Source organism: Mus musculus, chromosome 10 (genome assembly GCF_000001635.26).
Source record: "Mus musculus strain C57BL/6J chromosome 10, GRCm38.p6 C57BL/6J".
Classification (NCBI taxonomy): Eukaryota; Metazoa; Chordata; class Mammalia; order Rodentia; family Muridae; genus Mus; species Mus musculus.
This window is the reverse complement of record NC_000076.6, coordinates 75225738-75243675: the sequence shown is the minus strand read 5'-3', so window position 1 is coordinate 75243675 and position 17938 is coordinate 75225738. Positions and strand designations below refer to the sequence as shown.

Here is a 17938-nt window from a genome sequence, read left to right as displayed (position 1 = left end):
TACAAAGAGGCAAATATTGCCTACTGGCTAAGTTATAGCCTCTAGAGCCACTCACTGACAGAAATGGTGGCTCTTCTATTTTACTAAAGAATCGGGGTAGACAAGAAAGAAGTCAGGCTGGTCCAAAGACAAAGAAAAGGAAGGAGAGGTGAGCACAGCACACATATTAAGATAGAACCGTCAACAAGTGTTCTCAGGGGTGTTTCTACGGAGGCCTGGACACTGGCAGAGTTCAGGGACTGAACAAGTCAATGAAGATTCCTAAGCAGGAAAGAAACACAGAAAAGGGAACGTCTGTGAAATTCATAGAAGACTATGACAGCAAATCTTGGTTGTCAAGCTGACTACATCTGGAAACAACTAAAAGCCAACCAGACTGGATCATCTGAGATGGGCCATACCTTCTGATGGCAGCTTTGCCTTCTGCCTCCTTGCCCTCACTCTCTGGCAAGTCATATACCCTGTTGCCAAGGCTGGTATGAGAACCCACCACTTCAGGATTCGAACAGTCTTGAGAATGCTAATACAGACCGAGACTGCTGAGACATCTAGTCTTGTGTTCAGAACAACTACTGGATTCCTGTCTTTTCCATTGGGAGACAGCCATGTTTGGACTACCTAGAGCACAACCTGTAAGCCATTCTAATAAGCCCTTTTACAAAGATACATGTTTATATCGTATTGTATTATTTATACACATTCATTCTATCCATTCAGTTTCTGAAGAGAACCCTGACTGATACAAAGTTTTCCTATGCACTGGGGAGAATGGAAGCAATGGCAATGATGACTCCGATGAAGTGGACAGAAGCCTGTGGCAAATTTCAAAGGCAGAGAAAAGAGGATGGTGAAACAAATATAAAAGGATAACCAAGGAGGAAGAGGATGGTACAGCCTTCTACAACATTGGGGCTGGTACCATCATTCTTACCAACACAAAAGGCCCTTCTCATTAAAAAAAAATGTGGATGACTAAACAACAAAAGGAACAGACATCAAGATGAAGGCAAGAATCGACTAAGCCACAGAAGGTAAGGAAAGAGAAAGATACACAGAGGAACAGAAGGACAGACAAAAATGGAAAAGAGCAGCAACCTTGCTGGTAACTGAACTGAGAGGTAGAACAGCTCAAAGCAGATGAGCAGCCTCACTTACACACTAAAATCAAACAGCTTTAGGGTATCCTCAGGAAGATAATGAGAAAGCCAATGAACTGAAGAACAAGGGTGCTGCAGGGGCTGAACCATGTCCCTTGAAAGGTATTATGTCTAAGCCCTGGCCCCTAGAATGTGATTCTATTTGTAGACACAGTAATTCAATCAATCAATTCAATTCACATAGTGCTGTGTAGTGGTTTGAGTGAAAATAGCCACCATAGGTTCACATATTTAAGTGCTTAAGGAGTGGCACTTGTTGGAGGAAGTGTGTCACTAGGGGAGGGCTTTGAGGTCTCAAAAGGCTTGGCCCAGTGTCTCTCTCTCCCTGCTGCCTGCTGGTCCAGATGTAGAACTCTCAGCTACTACTCCAACACTACGTCTGCCTACATGCTGCCATGCTTCCTGCCATGATGATAATGACTAAACCTCTGAAACTGTAAGTTCCAATAAAATGTTTTCTTTTGTAAGAATTTCCATGGTCATGGTGTCTCTTCACAGCAAGAGAAGACTGACTAAGACAGGAATGTTAGGGTGGCTCTTATCCGGTGAGATTTGTGTCTATAAAAAGGACATTAAGACAAAAGCAGAGGGACACACTGTCAGGACACATTGAGGAAGCAGCCAAATGCAAGCAGGGAGGCCTTAGGAGAAAACACAACTGCCAATATTTTGATTTAGAGACCACTGAATAATAAAATAAATCTGTTGTGTAAACCACTGAGATATACAAATCTGAACTGGAATATCCAATCCTAGGAGGTAATAAATGAACTCTGAGGTTAGATGCAACCATCAACAGGAAACCACTTGTGTACACTGGAATGTCCCCAGCTCAGCCCTAAAAGAGGAGCTGGCTAGAGAGAGTTCCATCTCAAGGCCCCTGCCCTATGAGTAGGGCATTAAATAAAATGTGAGTAGGACTTGCAAGTAACATACTAAAGGCTCAAATCTTGTTCCACCACCAGGTTCCACCTTTTATAGCCTGGTATAAAAGGAGTTTCCAAGAAACTTCTATAAAGTAAACAAATAGATGGCCTTTAGCAAGACTATTAGGATAAACTTCAGCATAGTTATCTCAGATCTATAATGAGGAAAATATACTCTATACTTCAAAAGCTACACTGAAGATCAAATAAAATACCACTGTCAATCACACCACAGGACCATTAGAACTAACAATGGAGTTTGATCTGGACTGGAAGAGGAAAGGGCAGGGAAGAGGTGGGGGACAGCGGGGAACGTGGGCTAGAAAATACTAGCATGGGCAAAGGCAATGAGCACAGAACTGAGGAGCCCGAACCTGTGCTGATCTTGGACTTGTTCTCCGAGATGGTCATGGCAGGGGCGGGGGCTGAAGGCGCTGCAGATGAACAGGTGCTTTTCTTTGCTTTAATACCATTAGTCACGTTTACTCCTCCAGCCATTCCAGCTAAAAGGTCATCATTGCTCTTGGTCTAGAAGCAAGAGAAAATAAACACACATTGACTACGGGAAGCAGGATTAAGTATCTGAAGACTAAGCAGGGTTCTTGACTTTTACTCTAAAGAACTCTGGTAAGACTTTCTGACATTTAGTAAACAAGGAGCATATCACTGTGCTACAAAATCAGACACAAAACCTCTTTATAGATACAGGGAATCATGCTGGTCTTCCTAAGATACCAAATCACACATACAATAAAAGACTTTATGGATGCCTGCTGTGTGCCCACGTGTGCCACATTCAGTAAGCCAGGAAGGAGTCACCCTTAATAAACTTGCATTTAGGACATGACTCACGAACAGGGATGACCTCAATGAACTACACAGGCAACAATGAGGACAGCCTATACTGTGGTAAGTTCTAAAAATTGTCACTAAGGGTCAAGAAAATCTTCATTACTTTAAAGTGAAGCCAAAAATAAACTCTTTTATAAGCTGCTTTGGTAATGGTGTTTAATTGTAGCAACAGAAAGTGACTTCTTTATGAGAACACCAGGGGTTAAAAACCTATAGAAAAGAAGAAAACCTACTTGATGTTACTTTGCTTATATATTTACTTATTTATTTAATGTGTGTGCATGTGTATGTACACATGTATGTGCCTTACTGTACTCAAAGTGTAACACAGTTCACAGGTGGAGGGCAGAGACCAACTTCCGGGAGCCTATTCCCTCCTTCCTCTATGTGGGGCCTGGGGATCAAACACAGGTGGCCATGCCCGGAAGCAAATGCCTTTACCAACCACCTCTTAGACCAGGGTGGGGTAGGGGGGAAGGGGGGGGGGACTTTTAAATAAAAGAACTCAAAGTTTTTCTCCACTTAAGGTGAAGGCATACATTAGCTGACTGATTTACTATCTTTGACTGCAGCAATACTCTTAAATAATCATAATGAATTCACTTCTACAAGTTAAAATGGTCCACATGTGACTAACCTCTAAAGTTTCTTCCAGTTTTCAGTACCAGGGATGCATATGGAAATGTCAGTTCATCATTCAATTTTTTGTATTTTTTTAAATTTTATGTGATGGGTATTTTTCCTGCATATATGCAACACATTTGAGCTTTGTGCCCACAAAGGTCAGAAGAAGGCATTGGATCCCCTGGAACTAGAGTTACAGATGGTGTGAGCCAGTCATGGAGTGAGTGGTGGGCACAGAACCCGGCTCCTGGTAAAGCAGTAGACCCTTTCTTAGTCAACTATGAAGCTGTATTACAGTAACAGAGAAAGGTAAGATGTTTTACTTAGAAAGACTCAGAAGACTGAGGGATGAAACTAAGTCATAGTATGCTCACCTACCACAGCACACCCACAGCACACCCACAGCACACCCACAGCACACTCACAGCACACCCACAGCACACCCACAGCACACCCACAGCACACTCACAGCACACCCACAGCACATCCACAACACACCCACAGCACACTCACAGCACACCCACAGCACACCCATAGCCCTGGGTTTGATCCCAACACCCAAAGAAAAAGCAAGAGAGGGGGATGGAGAGATGGTTCAGTGTCTAAGAGCACTGTCAGAGGACCTAGCTTTGACTCCCAGCAACTGCGTGGTAGCTCACAACCATCTGTGATTCCACTTCCAGGGGATCTGGTGCCCCTCTTTGGACCTCTGTGTGTACCAGACACGCATGCAGTACACAGACATACATTCAAGCAAAACACTCATAAAAATTTTTTTTTAATTTTTACAAATATCTTTTTTTAGTTCTTTTTTAAAAAAAGATTTATTTATTATATCTAAGTACACTGTAGCTGTCTTCACACACCAGAAGAGGGCATCAGATCTCATTACAGATGGTTGTTGAGCCACCATGTGGTTGCTGGGATTTGAACTCAGGACCTTCTGAAGAGCAGTCAGTGCTCTTAGCCACTGAGCCATCATACCAGCTCATAAAAGTTTTTTAAAGCTAAAAGTAAAATGAGGTGGGTTTTTTTTTTAACATTTACACAGAATTAAACTCTAATAATTAAGGGTTGTCATATGTTTGACAACTAAAATACACAATAAGGTACAGAGAAAGGGAGAAATGACATTAACCATAAAATATGTGCATTCTTTAAGACTTGTCTCAGCTGGTGAAAAGTAGCCATGAACTCTGGTATAAAATACCTTTAAATCTCAAGTTTCCTAGCCAACTAACAGTTATATAAATGCAATATTTTCTATTTTTGAATCATATTTTCAAACTAATTTTTCCCTTATTATGTTAAATAGTCTTTGGGGGGTATGGAGACAGGGTTTCTCTGTGTAGCCCTGGTTGTCCTGGAACTCACTCTGTAGACCAGGCTGGCCTTGAACTCAGAAATCCGCCTGCCTCTGCCTCCCAAGTGCTGGTATTAAAGGCATGTGCCACCACTGTTAAATATTCTTTTCTTTAACTCGTGTGCAAGGGAACTTAATCCCAGTCTTTGGGTTATGGCAAAGTCAATACACACTGGGATACCAAATCACAAACTCTTAATGTGTAGTTCTGATCACACAGAATTCACACAAGAAAAAAAATCAGTAAGCTAGAATAAGAATCCAAAAGCGAGGGTGCAGTTCAGGAGGAGAGCTCTTATCTAGCTTTATGAGGTCCTGGGCTACGCTCTCAGCACCCCAATAATGGTAATAATAAGCTAGGAGTAAGGGCACATACTTTTAATCCCAGGACTCAGGAGGCAGAGGCAGGTGGATCTCTGTAAGTCCAAGGCCAGCTTGGTCTACATAGTGAGTTCCAGGACAGCCAGGGCTCTAGAGAAATCCTGTAACAAAACAACAAAATTATAATGATAATAAAAAAAATTCTATAAAAGATCTATATAGAAAGATAATTGACTGTAGCTTTAAAATTAATGCAGAAAACATAGGTTTTATAGGAAATCATGATAGGTCAACTGTGTATTCACAAAGTAGAGAAAGAATGAGTTCAAAGTATTGAATACCATATCAAAAATAAAGTATGCATTTCTAAGCACAACCAAAAATTCTGAAATCATAAAACAAAGACTTGATCAACTTAAGTACATAAAAATCTTAAAACAAAACTTTAGTTTAGAAAAAGTTTTAAAATCCTTATCACAGTCAAAACAAAAAAATAAATTTTTAAAAATGAAGGAGGAGGAAAGAAAAGAAACCAGATGGTAAAGTACTTGCTACATACCAGGTTGGCAAAAACAGACAGCGTGTGATCGATCACACACTCACTTGGGAAGGGTAGTGTGAACTGCATTGGTATACATGCAGTGTATCATAGAGCTACAGAAAGAAAACTCAGTATAGTGGTACAGAGGGCTGGTGAGATGGCTTGCTACCAAGCCTGAAGCCCTGAGTTCAACTCTGCATCTGTGCGATTGAAAGAACGGACTTCTACAGTTGTTCTCTGACCTGCACACACACACACACACACATACACACACAGGCAATAAAAATCAATATAGAAATGTCCAGAATACACTAAGTAAAAATAAGCAAAACACAAAAGTATATTATGCCATGCCCATTGTATAAAAAAAGAAGTGTGCTAATAGTTTATGTCAACTTGACACAAGCTAGTCATATGAGAGGAGGGAGCGAGAAAATGCCTCCATAACAATTGGGCTATAGGTAAACCTGCAGGGCATCTTCTTAATTATAGATTGATGTGGGCGGGCCCAGCCCATTGTGGGTGGTGCCATCCCTAGTTCTATAAGAAAGCAAGCTGAGCAAGCCAGTAAAGAACACCCCTCCATGGCCTGTGTATCAGCTCCTGGCTCCAGGTTCCTGCCCTGTGTGAGTTCCTGTCCTGACTTCCTTCAATGATGGACTATGATGGAAAAGTATAAGCTGAATAAACCCTTTCCTCCCCAACTTGATTTGGTCATGGTGTTCATCACAGCAATAACTAAGGCAGGAAATGTTTTTAAATGTTAAGTACAGGGCTGGAGACAGTCGGCAGATGAGAGTACTTGCTTTTAACACACCTTTACAGACAAAATAAATCAATTTTTTTTAAAGAGAAAAGATAGTCTCATCGTGGTACTGAACTGTTGCCATCTGCAAACTTAATAAGCCTATCCACCAGCTATATTAGAGTATAGAATGACCAGTTTTGTAATTGTACTATAGCTATAAAAGAGAAGGTTGGTGTTTTCTAGAAAATACAAATATTCAGCTATTCAACAGTAAAGGACCATTACTGACTGTTTACAATTAAATAGTTTAAGAAAAAGTGTGTGTGTGTGTGTGTGTGTGTGTGTTTGCACATGCATATAGGAGGAAATGGTGAACCCATAATAAAAATTAATTTGTGATGAGTCTTAGTAAAGAGTACACTGTGGAGGGCTTGAGAGTTGGCCCAGTGGTTAAGAGCACTGTTGACTTGGGTTCAATTCCCAGCACCCACATGGAGGTTCACCGCTTCTTTAGGCACTGGGAATGCATGGGATCACAGATATACATGCAGGCAAAGCAATCATAAACAAAAGCAAAATAAATTAGAAAAAAAAAGTAGAGTCGGGCATGATGGTATAAGCCTTTGAGACCAGGATTTTAAAGCCCGGGTAACATAGAAAGACTATCTCTAAACCAAGGAACAAAGCACACACTAAACATGCTCCATCTCACTCATAACACAGCAGATGTAAAGTGTACCTATTGCACAACCCTTTACCTGGCTCTGAATGGTTAAAATAAAGAGAGTAACAATGTAGCACCCGGGAGAGCAAACTGGTATCCACTCTTGAGAAACAATGTAACCAACCTATTAAAATCCAGCACAGTGATCATACTCTGGTCAGAAGGCTAACAGAAATGAGGCAAAAAGGTAATAAGGATCTCCATAAGAGTGCTCCTAACTGCCTAGCATAATCTCCATCATGGAGAGGCTTCATCCAGCAACTGACAGAAACAGATGCAGAGACCCACAGACAAGCATAAGGCTTAAACAATCCTGTGGAAGATGGGGAGGATCACAGGAGCCAGAGGGGTCAAGGACACCACAAGAAAACCTATAGAATCAACTAACGTGAACCCACAGAGGTTCACAGAGACTAAACAGCCAACCAGGGAGCCGGCATGGGGCTGACCTAGGCCCTCTGCACATATGTTACAGTTGTGTAGTTTAGTGGGACTTCTAACAGTGGGAGCCTGCCTCTGGATGACCCCTTTCCTCCTACTGGGCTGTTTTGTCTAGCCTTAATAGGAGAGGGTATGTCAAGTCTAAAGCAACCTGATATGCCAGGGATGTAGGATATCCAGGAGGCCTCCTCCTTTCTGAAGAGAAGTGGAGAAGGAGTGGATGGAGGAGTGTGGGTCAGAGGGGAGGGGGTGAAGGGGGGAGGAGAGGAGGGAGGGGAAACTTCGCTGGGGATGTAAATAAAATAAGAGGTGGAGGCGGAGGAGGAGGAGGAGGAGGGAGAAGGAGGAGTGGGGAGGAGGAGGAGGGAGGAGACTGCTCCCAGCAATATGGTCTTAAGTCTGAAAGTCACTCAACAATCTGCCAGATGAGTAAACTAAGGTCTAGCAATCACATGGATTACTAACTAGCAACAAGTAACTTCTGTTGTTTCCAACAGTATGGGTAAAACACCCAACATATATAGTAAGAACAACATTTATAGTTACATTCATATAAAAACCAAAATTAGAAGTTAGTTTCTGGTGCTGACATCTAGGGCAGTAATCACTTCTAAGGGGCACCACCGAAAGAAGCTTCTGAGAAGCAGGGGTGTCGTTTCTTGACCTGGGTGGTGGCTGCAGGGCACATTCACTGCACAATGGTCCACTAAGTTCAGTTTATGCTTCAAGAGCATCTGCCCATGCAGCTACACAGCCATGTAAAAACAACCCCAAACGGCCCTGGCTGTGCTTTCCGACTTGCCTTGTAAACTACTTGTACACTCACTGCTGTTTTTCCCATTGCTTCTAATTGTGCTACAAAAATTACATCTGTAAATAGATGTATTATATCCCTTAGATATATGTTCCCACAGATATTCCCTATCAACAATATCCCAAAGATATGAAATTGACAGATGAACACACTATGAATACATCTTTAACAACAAATGCAAGATTCAATTAATTTGGCAAAAAGACTGAAGACACAGAGTGAAATCCTACATAATACTACATACATCTCACGGTCAAGTCTAAATTTTCCAGTCTGCATATTTTCCTCAAATTTTAAGATCACTTTCCAAATTTTACATTTCAGAGGTGAACTATCACACTGTTAACTTTCACTCTCTCCCCTGTCCTGCCCTGCCCTGCCCCATGTGTGTATTCCTGTGTATGCCTGCTCGTGTGTGTGTGTGTGTGTGTGTGTGTGTGTGTGTTGCATTAGGGATCCACCCAGGGCCCTTTCCATACTACACAAGCAACCTATCACTAAGCTATAACTTTTATACTAAGAAAAATCATAGAAAAGTATAATCATAAATAATTACAGAGTACTATCAGTTATTTAACTGAATCTTACTGGTTCCCATCCATCAATTTTTACAAAAATAAAAACAAAACAAAGCCAAAAACCAAAACAACGCCATTCAGTATAATGGGAACCCTGTTGCTTCCTCAGGGACTATGACTAACTGATCAGCAGCACACTGGAAGAAGACAGCACTGAGCCCACCTCAGCACAGACAAGTGTGAGGACGGGCTCCTCCATCTCACTGGGGAGAGCTATAGCTGCTCACTTTCCACCACCACATCTCTGTGTCGCGGACATCCTCCTCCAAACTCTTTAACTACCGCTGGCATCTGAAAGGAGACACTAGAAAAGTTCAAGTGATTTTACCCTTGACACAGTGAGAAAGGGGTCATGGGAGTGGTGGTCAGTGATGAGTTTGTGAAGAGGAAGTACGTACACATGATAGGTAAAGTATTAAAAACAACACTTCATCTATCCTGCCACCAATCAATGCTCCTATAGATACAGGGATGAAAGTCATGGGAGGTTTGTGCCAGACTGAACTTCAGTAACTCTGAAAACCAAGACGTAACAAGTCAGAGAGGTCTGACCTCTTCTCTTTTAGTAGTGCTAGAGATGGCACCTTAGGCACAGCACACGCTGGGTGAGTATTTGACCACTGAATTGAATTCCAAGAGCCCAAGCCTCAAAGCCCTTCTTTAAAGGTTTCCCTTTTTTTTTGGCTTATTTTTACTTTTTCACTTTTTCTTTCCTGTCTTGTCTTCAATTTCAGATCAACAACAGCTTTCTTCTTAGTGACAGTAACTGATCCTATAGGCAAAGTGTTCCCAAGAGTGTGACAGCTGATACTCCTTACTCCAAATCTGCCTATACCCTCAACACACATGCACGTACACTCATACAGGCCTGCTAATGTAGCAAAGCCTCAAGCAGGAACAGCTGCTGTGCTAGACAGTGTAAACAGTGTAAACTGGGCAAACAATTTTGCTTCACAATGGAAAAGTACTCACTGGTCAAGACCAAACTATCAGCGGCTCCAGATCCACACCTCAGATGTGACAAGCCTACTCAGTGCACACACCTCAGATGTGACAAGCCTACTCAGTGCACACACCTCAGATGTGACAAGCCTACTCAGTGCACACACCTCAGATGTGACAAGCCTACTCAGTGCACACACCTCAGATGTGACAAGCCTACTCAGTGCACACCAGATCCACACCTCAGATGTGACAAGCCTACTCAGTGCACACCAGATCCACACCTCAGATGTGACAAGCCTACTCAGTGCACACCAGATCCACACCTCAGATGTGACAAGCCTACTCAGTGCACACCAGATCCACACCTCAGATGTGACAAGCCTACTCAGTGCACACCAGATCCACACCTCAGATGTGACAAGCCTACTCAGTGCACACCAGATCCACACCTCAGATGTGACAAGCCTACTCAGTGCACACCAGATCCACACCTCAGATGTGACAAGCCTACTCAGTGCACACCAGATCCACACCTCAGATGTGACAAGCCTACTCAGTGCACATACCACAGTAAGTCTGACACGGAGCCCAGAGAAGGCAAGCGGGGTACACATCCAACACCAACACTTCAACCTGTTCTCCCAGTCACATAAACAACAGGTCACCTGTCACACAGGTGGTGTGTACTCCGAAGACAGCCCCAGCAACTAAGTAACCAGTTAGGTCAGAACATGTCATCTCTCTTACATGAAAGAGTCACAACACTGCCACCAAGAAAACACTTCAGGGTGTTGATTCAGAACAGCGGAAGTAGGGCAAAGGGCATTGCTGGCACCATCCTCCAGGCCACAGGATGACAACTAGCCACTCATCAAGGATATTGTAAGGAAAAATTGAGGGCCCCACACCCACTGAATCAGCACAGGTTCAGTGTTAACAACCTTGAAATACAAAACAGCATTTCCTGCTACATCTTTCAGAACTTACATGGAAGTCCCACAGAAGCTATTCTTCTGAAGTACTTTTAAAATCAATTAATCTGCAATCTACAATCCTCTGTCTGGAAAAAAGGCTGTTGGAGAATTCAGGCCATGCTTTGTTTCTCCTTGTCTGTTGGACTAGCTGACAGTGTCTATCCCAAATATCTCACGCTGAGCAAAGCAGCAGGCAAGTAAGTAAGTAGACTGTGAACTGGAAGGGCTGAAGACGGTGTGGCTCTGTATGAACTAAGAGTTGCATGTGGTGATGTGCACTTGTAACCTTGGCACCTGGGGAGCTGAGAGAGGAAGACTACAGGGAACCTGAGGCCAGCAGGACCCTGTCTCACAATAATAAGAAGACATTCTAAAAAGTGGAGGTGGAAGACAATGGCTCAGCAGGCAAAGACGCCTCACACCAAGGCTGACAACCTGAGTCAGCCCTCTCTCACTCCCACAATGTGGCATGAAGGTACACACATGCATGTTCATGTGCAAGACAGACAGACAGCAATCTAATTCTCTGAATGGCCCAAACCAATACAGAACACACACATCAAGAGTGAGAACACCCCTGGAAAACTGCTATGTTCCCCAAATCAAATCAATCCTTGGCTAAAAAGATTCAACAACAAACCCCTGCTACCACCTGCCATGTACTAAGTCCTTGATCTGTGCTGTCCACTTGTAATCTCTCTTTTAATTATGGCCATGCCCTTTGAAGCCATGTTCTTATCTCTCTGACCCCAAAGACTCTGGTCTCATTGCAATTCTACACTAAAAAAGAATACAGTCTCTAAAGAAAATTAACTATGCTCTTACTAATTAAAAACCCAATGTTAACTATGACTAATATTGGACTAATATTTGAAAAGAACAGAAATTTATGCTGCAATTTAGGCCTTGTGGCACACACTTTTTATATATGAGCATTTTATCTGTATACATATATGTGTACCACTTATGTGCCTGGTACCCATGGAAGCCGGAAGAGGATGTCTTGATCCCTGGAACTAGGGTTATACACAGTTATGAGTCACCATGTGGGTGCTGGGAATTAAACTCTGGTCGTCTGGAAGAGCAGTCGCTGCTCTTCACCACTAAGCCATTTCCCTAGCCCTGTGGTTACAGACCTTTAACCCCAGCACTCAGGAAGCAGAAGCAAGCAGAGTTCTAAGCTCAGGGCCAGCATGATCTACAGAGAGTTTCGGTACAGCCAGAAACTATAGGGCTATGCAGAGAAACCCTGTCCCAAAAAAACCCAAAAACAAACAAAGAAACTGACGATGTAAAAGTGCGTGTCAGAGGACAAAAACCACTGCCAACAAGTCACAGGAATATGACAGCCAGTCATCCTTTAACATATGTCTCATCCCCTCGTTTCACAAAGCCTTCCTGAACTAGGAGCAGTATGCACCATCCACACTGTCTACTGTCCCTTGGGCATTTGACATGAAACACAGGTGGTTCATGTACTCCTACACGCATCTCTCGGCCGCCATTCACTTCTCAAACTCCCTGAAGGCAGACTCTACCTCTGGCTCACCTGTACATGATTCCCTGTATAAAGCAGGCACTTGGTTATTTTCTTTATACAGAGCCTACTGTTAAGTTTCATTCGTACAGATAGACCAAAACACCAATTAAGGTTACCCTGCTGAAAGATCTCCTCAAAGACTGTGTTCCTAGTACTAGCAGAGAGTGAACCCCAAATTATATTCATTTAATAAATTCAACATATTTAAATACATGCCTAAAATCCACTGCATATTCAAATACAGCTACGTGAATACCTTTGACAAGGCTGCTGCTGCCCCAGGCCTCACAGGCTTGACTCCTGTGGGTGCTGAAGAGCTGTTCTCAGGCTTGCTTTTCTCTACTGTTTGCGGTTTGCTTATCCCAGACACCTTAGGCACTGAGCCAGCACTCCTGTTTGCTTTCTTCATTCTGGGCTGCCTCTTGGTGATGCATTTACAACCAAACCTGTGGGAAGAATAGAAGAGGCATCATGTTGAAAAGAAAACGACAAAGCAGCTCTTTAGAAATTATTTCTGAAAATTTCCACGACATGATAAAAGTATCTGAAAGACAGATGTCTCAATAACAAAACAAAAATGTTGGCAATCTTTCAGTTCACTTATAGAAGCTAATACTTTACAGATTTATAATGTGTGTCCTAACCCATTCAGGAGACAGAACACCTTATACCATGTGCTGGCTAGTTCCCATCAGGGCAAACTCCAAATCCTGTGGCTGTGCCCAGTGTCAAAGGGAGTACTTGGCTAGCTCCTTCCTCCTAGCTTTGCTAGCGCACACACTCTGTCTTGGGCGTCCCCACTATGCACTCTGTATCCCCATGAGCACCCCCACCACCTGCTTTCAGTCTCCCTGTGGGCACCCCCTGGCTCACGAACATTCTGTGGCCCCTAACACAATCTAGGCATGACTTTCACATCTTCACAAAATGGCCTCTCAAGGCCTCCATGCAGGGTCTCCACTGCCACGTGCCTGCCTATACAGCTCTCCTTAACTGTGGAATCCATACGCTTTACTCTTCTCTCCTTCAGAGTTCTAAAGCCAGAACCACTGCCTGAAACTGCCAAGTTTGACAATTTACTTTAGATGGAACCTGGCCCCTCCTTGAATTACATTTGCATAAATGTGCCTTTGTAGTTGCTTTTAGGTAAAGGAAATCCCTCAGACTTTTTCCTTTCACAAATTGCAGGATTAGTTGGGTGGCATCTTGCCCTGAGGGCACTACTCCCTTTAACATCAGGTTTATCTTTCAGCACACACCTTAGTTCCAACATCTAATTTCCAGGTGCTCTTTTTCTTCTCAAAGTGTACATTCTGTCGTTTCTTTTTTGTCCTGTTTCTTCTTTCTCAATGTAGATCTGTACTGAGTGATCAGTAATACCCACAGGACAGAGACAATATTAAGCTGTCTTGAAATCTCTCTGCCAACAAAAGTTGCCCAAAACTTTTTTCAGTTTAGCCAAGGCTGCAGTGAAATCGCAGGATGCAGCGCAGGTGGGTGCTGCTAGGAAGCACGTTTGACTCTGAAACAAGGTGTCCTTGTACATTCAGACACCTGCACTGCAGCCCACATGGAGGGCAGCACAGTTTTAAGAAGCCATGCTCTAACCAATCTGCATCCCCTAAACATCTGCCTGCAGCTGCTATGAAGAACAGAGTGAAGGGCCACAGAGCACAAGCCCGGGTATGAGGACATGGCCACGGGAATGCCCTTACTGCTGCAGCTTTTCACTGCCTTGATCTAAGCTCAAACAAAGTATCACTCAAAAGCACTGTTCCAATGTGCTTAGTATCTGAGAATGCCACAAAGCAGCAATTCTCACGTTTCTAATGCTTCCTCCTTCCCTCTATGCCTAACACAACTCCTCACATGTGGCACCACCCCAACCATAAAATTATTTTTGTTGCTACTTCCTAACTATAATTTTATGTATTAACTGTTATGAATCATAATGTAAGTATCTGATATGCAGATAGCCTTAAGTGACCTTGGTCGTTCAACCCCACTAAGGGATCTTGACCCACAGATTGAGAAACACTGCCGTAAAGCTTTTCTTTGTGGGAGAGCTCTTCTCCCAGCAGCTCGGTACAAGAAACTTTCGAATTCCTTCCTTCCAGTTCCTGCACCATTCTGAACACACCTGCATCTCTTTAAAAGTTTTTTTGTATGTATACGGATGCTTGCCTACCCACATACCTGTGTACTACTTTTGTGTTTGATGCCTGTGGAGGCCAAAAGAGAGTGCTGGATTCCCTGGAACTGGAGTTAAGGATAGTTCTGAGACACTACCTGAGTGCTGGGAATCAAATCTGGGCCCCCTGAAGATCAGCCACTCTCATTCATTCATCCATCCATCCTTGCCTGTTATTATTTCTGCAATAAAAGAGAAGCTGCAGTGTAAGGAATCTGTATAAGGCATCCTCATAATTTAATGTAATTCACTGTAGTTATCTGAGGGGGAATGGCCACCAGTGACTCATGTGCTTCAATGCTTAGTCCCTAGTTGGTGGAACTGTTTTGGGAAGGATCAGGAGGTATGGCCTTGTTGGAGAATGTGTAAAGCCCAAGCCAAACTCAGTCTCTCTCTTCCCTTCTCTCTGTACCCTCTCTTCCTCCTTCCCTCTTCTTCTTCCCACTGCCTCTTTCCCTCTATGCCTGCCAGCCACCATGCTCCTCACCATGATGAACTCACCATCTGAAACTGGTGAGCAAGCCCCCAACTCAGTACTTTCTTTTAGAAGTTGTCTGGGTCATGGAACAACAATAGAAAAGTAACTAAAATATTCACCTAATTATTGCGAATGTTACATAGGACGAAGCAACAATAACATCTGTGGTGTGCCAACATAGGTGTCCTCTGGGCCTCAGACCCAGTGAAGTACAATATGCTTCACCATGAAGCATGAAGATTGCCAAGCTGAGCTACATGGATTTCTGGTCCAGCCTGAACTACATAGCAAGACTTAGTCTGACAATTCTGTTTTTATTTAAAACAATAGTAATATCAAGTAAGAGTTGGTGAGATAGTGCAGCCTGACAAGCCAAGTAGAAGGAAAGAACCAACTCCCATATGTTATCCTCTGACTTTCACATACACACGATGGCATGCCCCTATATGGATACCCACATGTGCACATGCACACAGACACTCAAACACATACTAAATATAATAATGTTTTAATAAATAAGATATAGTCAGGAGAGCAGGGTTCAAGCTCTAGCTTTGCCTTAAGTTGTTAGGGCAAATCACTTATCTTCATAAATTCTTCTCTTATAAACCAGAATTAATAAAGCCTAGCTTAAAGACTTCTGATACACAAAACACATGTAAACCAGTAAGAGGGAAAAAGTATTTATATCCTAGTTGTAGACGTTATTTCACCAGGGCCCAAAGGTAGGAAAGATGTTGCGACAAACCAAGGTTAGAGAGAACAGCTTATTTCCAGGATTCAGAAGCTCCACCCTCTCCAACCACCCACCCATAAAAGATATGCCAATCAAGTGTTTGAAGTGATGCAATGCGGCCCTAGGAATTTATCTTACCTGTCATGCTGCATCAAAGAGATGCACCCTGAATCAAGGACAGTGACTGTCTTGGAGACCAAAAGGGCTATCAGTGAAGGACAGGATCCTTTCTTGACACTATAAAAACATTTAAACCCTACTTTCTAAGTCACAGTGGGATTTTATCTTTCCCTTTAAACTCTAACCTCCACTATTATAATCTCTTTACCTCTGCAAAAGAAATGCACTGGTATTTTAAAGCATTTAAATTTAACTGTTATCTTAAGATCTTCCATGCTGAGAAAGATAAAAAAAATCCTCCATGCTTAATTTTAAAAACTAGTAACTACTTGAGATCAAATATGTATCCAGGGACTAGTTACTCAACTCTTTAAGTTTTAGCTTCCTCATTCACAAAATGGGGTTGGTAACAGTATGTACTGTACAAGGATACTAAGATGATTAAGTGAAAAAGAAACCTAACATACTTATCAGGGTAGCAGCCCACAATGAAGAAGATCTGATAGACAAAAGCTATTGAAATTTATAAAACATCCTGCATATCCTGACTATGACTAAAGCCTGATTAAAATAAAGGCAGCCAGGAGTAGTGGTGGATTCCTGTAACCCAGCATCTGGGAGACAGAGGCAGGAAAATCAGCTCAAGGTCATCTTCAACTGCACAGCATGTGTGAGACCACATGACCTACGTGAAACTGCCTCAAAAGTAAATAAATATGTAAATAACTAAATATTTTAAAGGCAGCATCTTGGAGCTAGAGAGACAACTCAGCAGTTAAGAGTACTAGATGCTCTTCCAGAGGACTCAGGTTCAGGTTCAATTCCCAGCACCCACATGGCGGCCCACAAACATCTGTGACCACAGTCCCAGGGAATGTGACAGGGAATCTGATCTCTATAGGCACCAGGCACAAAGGTGGTATACAGATATACACAAAAAAACAAAGCCCCCATACACATAAAACAAAAATAACATTTTTAAAGGCAGCAACTGAAAAGATGCCTTGTAAAAGAATCCACCACTACCCCTACCCCCTACTCCCCCTCCCCACCAGGGCCCCATTCCCTTTGAGACAGGGTCTCACTATGTAGCCCTGATTGACCTGGAGCCCCTTATGTTATCCAGGCTGGCTTTGAATCTACCAGCCTCCATTCCTAAGTGCTGGGATTAAAAGGAGTGTGTCAGAATGGCTCACCAAGATTCCTTTACAAGGAATGACTAAGACTCTTTTACTTCTTACTTACATTAAATTACATACTATAGCATGTAGACGTCAACAAACACTAGCTTCTAGTTCTTTCCCACTGAAAATTACAAACCAGGAAATGCTGCAGATGCATGGTAAGCAGTCCACAGAAATGACACTCAAGAGACCAGGTCTGTCATTCTGTAAATGGCTAACTCTGTGAGCCTTGTTTATAACAGTAGAGTGTTCAAAACATGTTTTTGGAAAGTAATTGCTTATTAACTGTGATTCTTATGATTATCATTATCCCGCTAAAAATCTACAAAAGGTCTTGACCCGAGCAATCTAAACACATTTTTCCATAATCTCACAACTCTGTACTTAAATATCATCTTAAAATTGTAAACTAAGGGGCTAGCAAGATGGCTCAGCAGGTAAGAGCACTGACTGCTTTTCCAAAGGTCCTGAGTTCAAATCCCAGCAACCATCTGGTGGCTCACAACCACCCATAATGAGATATGATGCCCTCTTCTGGTGTATCTGAAGTCAGCTACAGTGTACTTATGTATAATAATAGATAAATCTTTGGGCTGGAGAGAGCAGGGATGAGCGAGCAGAATTGACCAGAACAAGCAGGACAGACCAGAGAGAGCAGAGGTCCTAAATTCAATTCCCAAC

The 17938-nt window shown here is 42.7% G+C and overlaps 1 protein-coding gene across 6 annotated transcripts in view; it reads right to left on the bottom strand.

The window, feature by feature from the left end:
* Specc1l (sperm antigen with calponin homology and coiled-coil domains 1-like) overlaps positions 1 to 17938 on the bottom strand; it is a 100364-nt gene that overhangs the window by 68725 nt on the left and 13701 nt on the right. For 2 of the 6 annotated variants that reach the window (XM_017314127.1, XM_030245333.1), the window contains exons 2-4: positions 14745 to 14921; positions 12805 to 12994; positions 2458 to 2611 (exon numbers count right to left, since the gene is read on the bottom strand). In XM_017314127.1, the coding sequence (XP_017169616.1) occupies positions 2458 to 2611; positions 12805 to 12957 (307 nt within the window). In that variant the 5' untranslated portion in view covers positions 12958 to 12994; positions 14745 to 14921. Of the gene's footprint in view, positions 1 to 2457; positions 2612 to 12804; positions 12995 to 13807; positions 14439 to 14744; positions 14922 to 17938 lie in introns of those variants that run through there. The other 4 variants (NM_153406.3, XM_006514252.4, NM_001145826.1 and 1 more) reach the window with 3 other exon arrangements.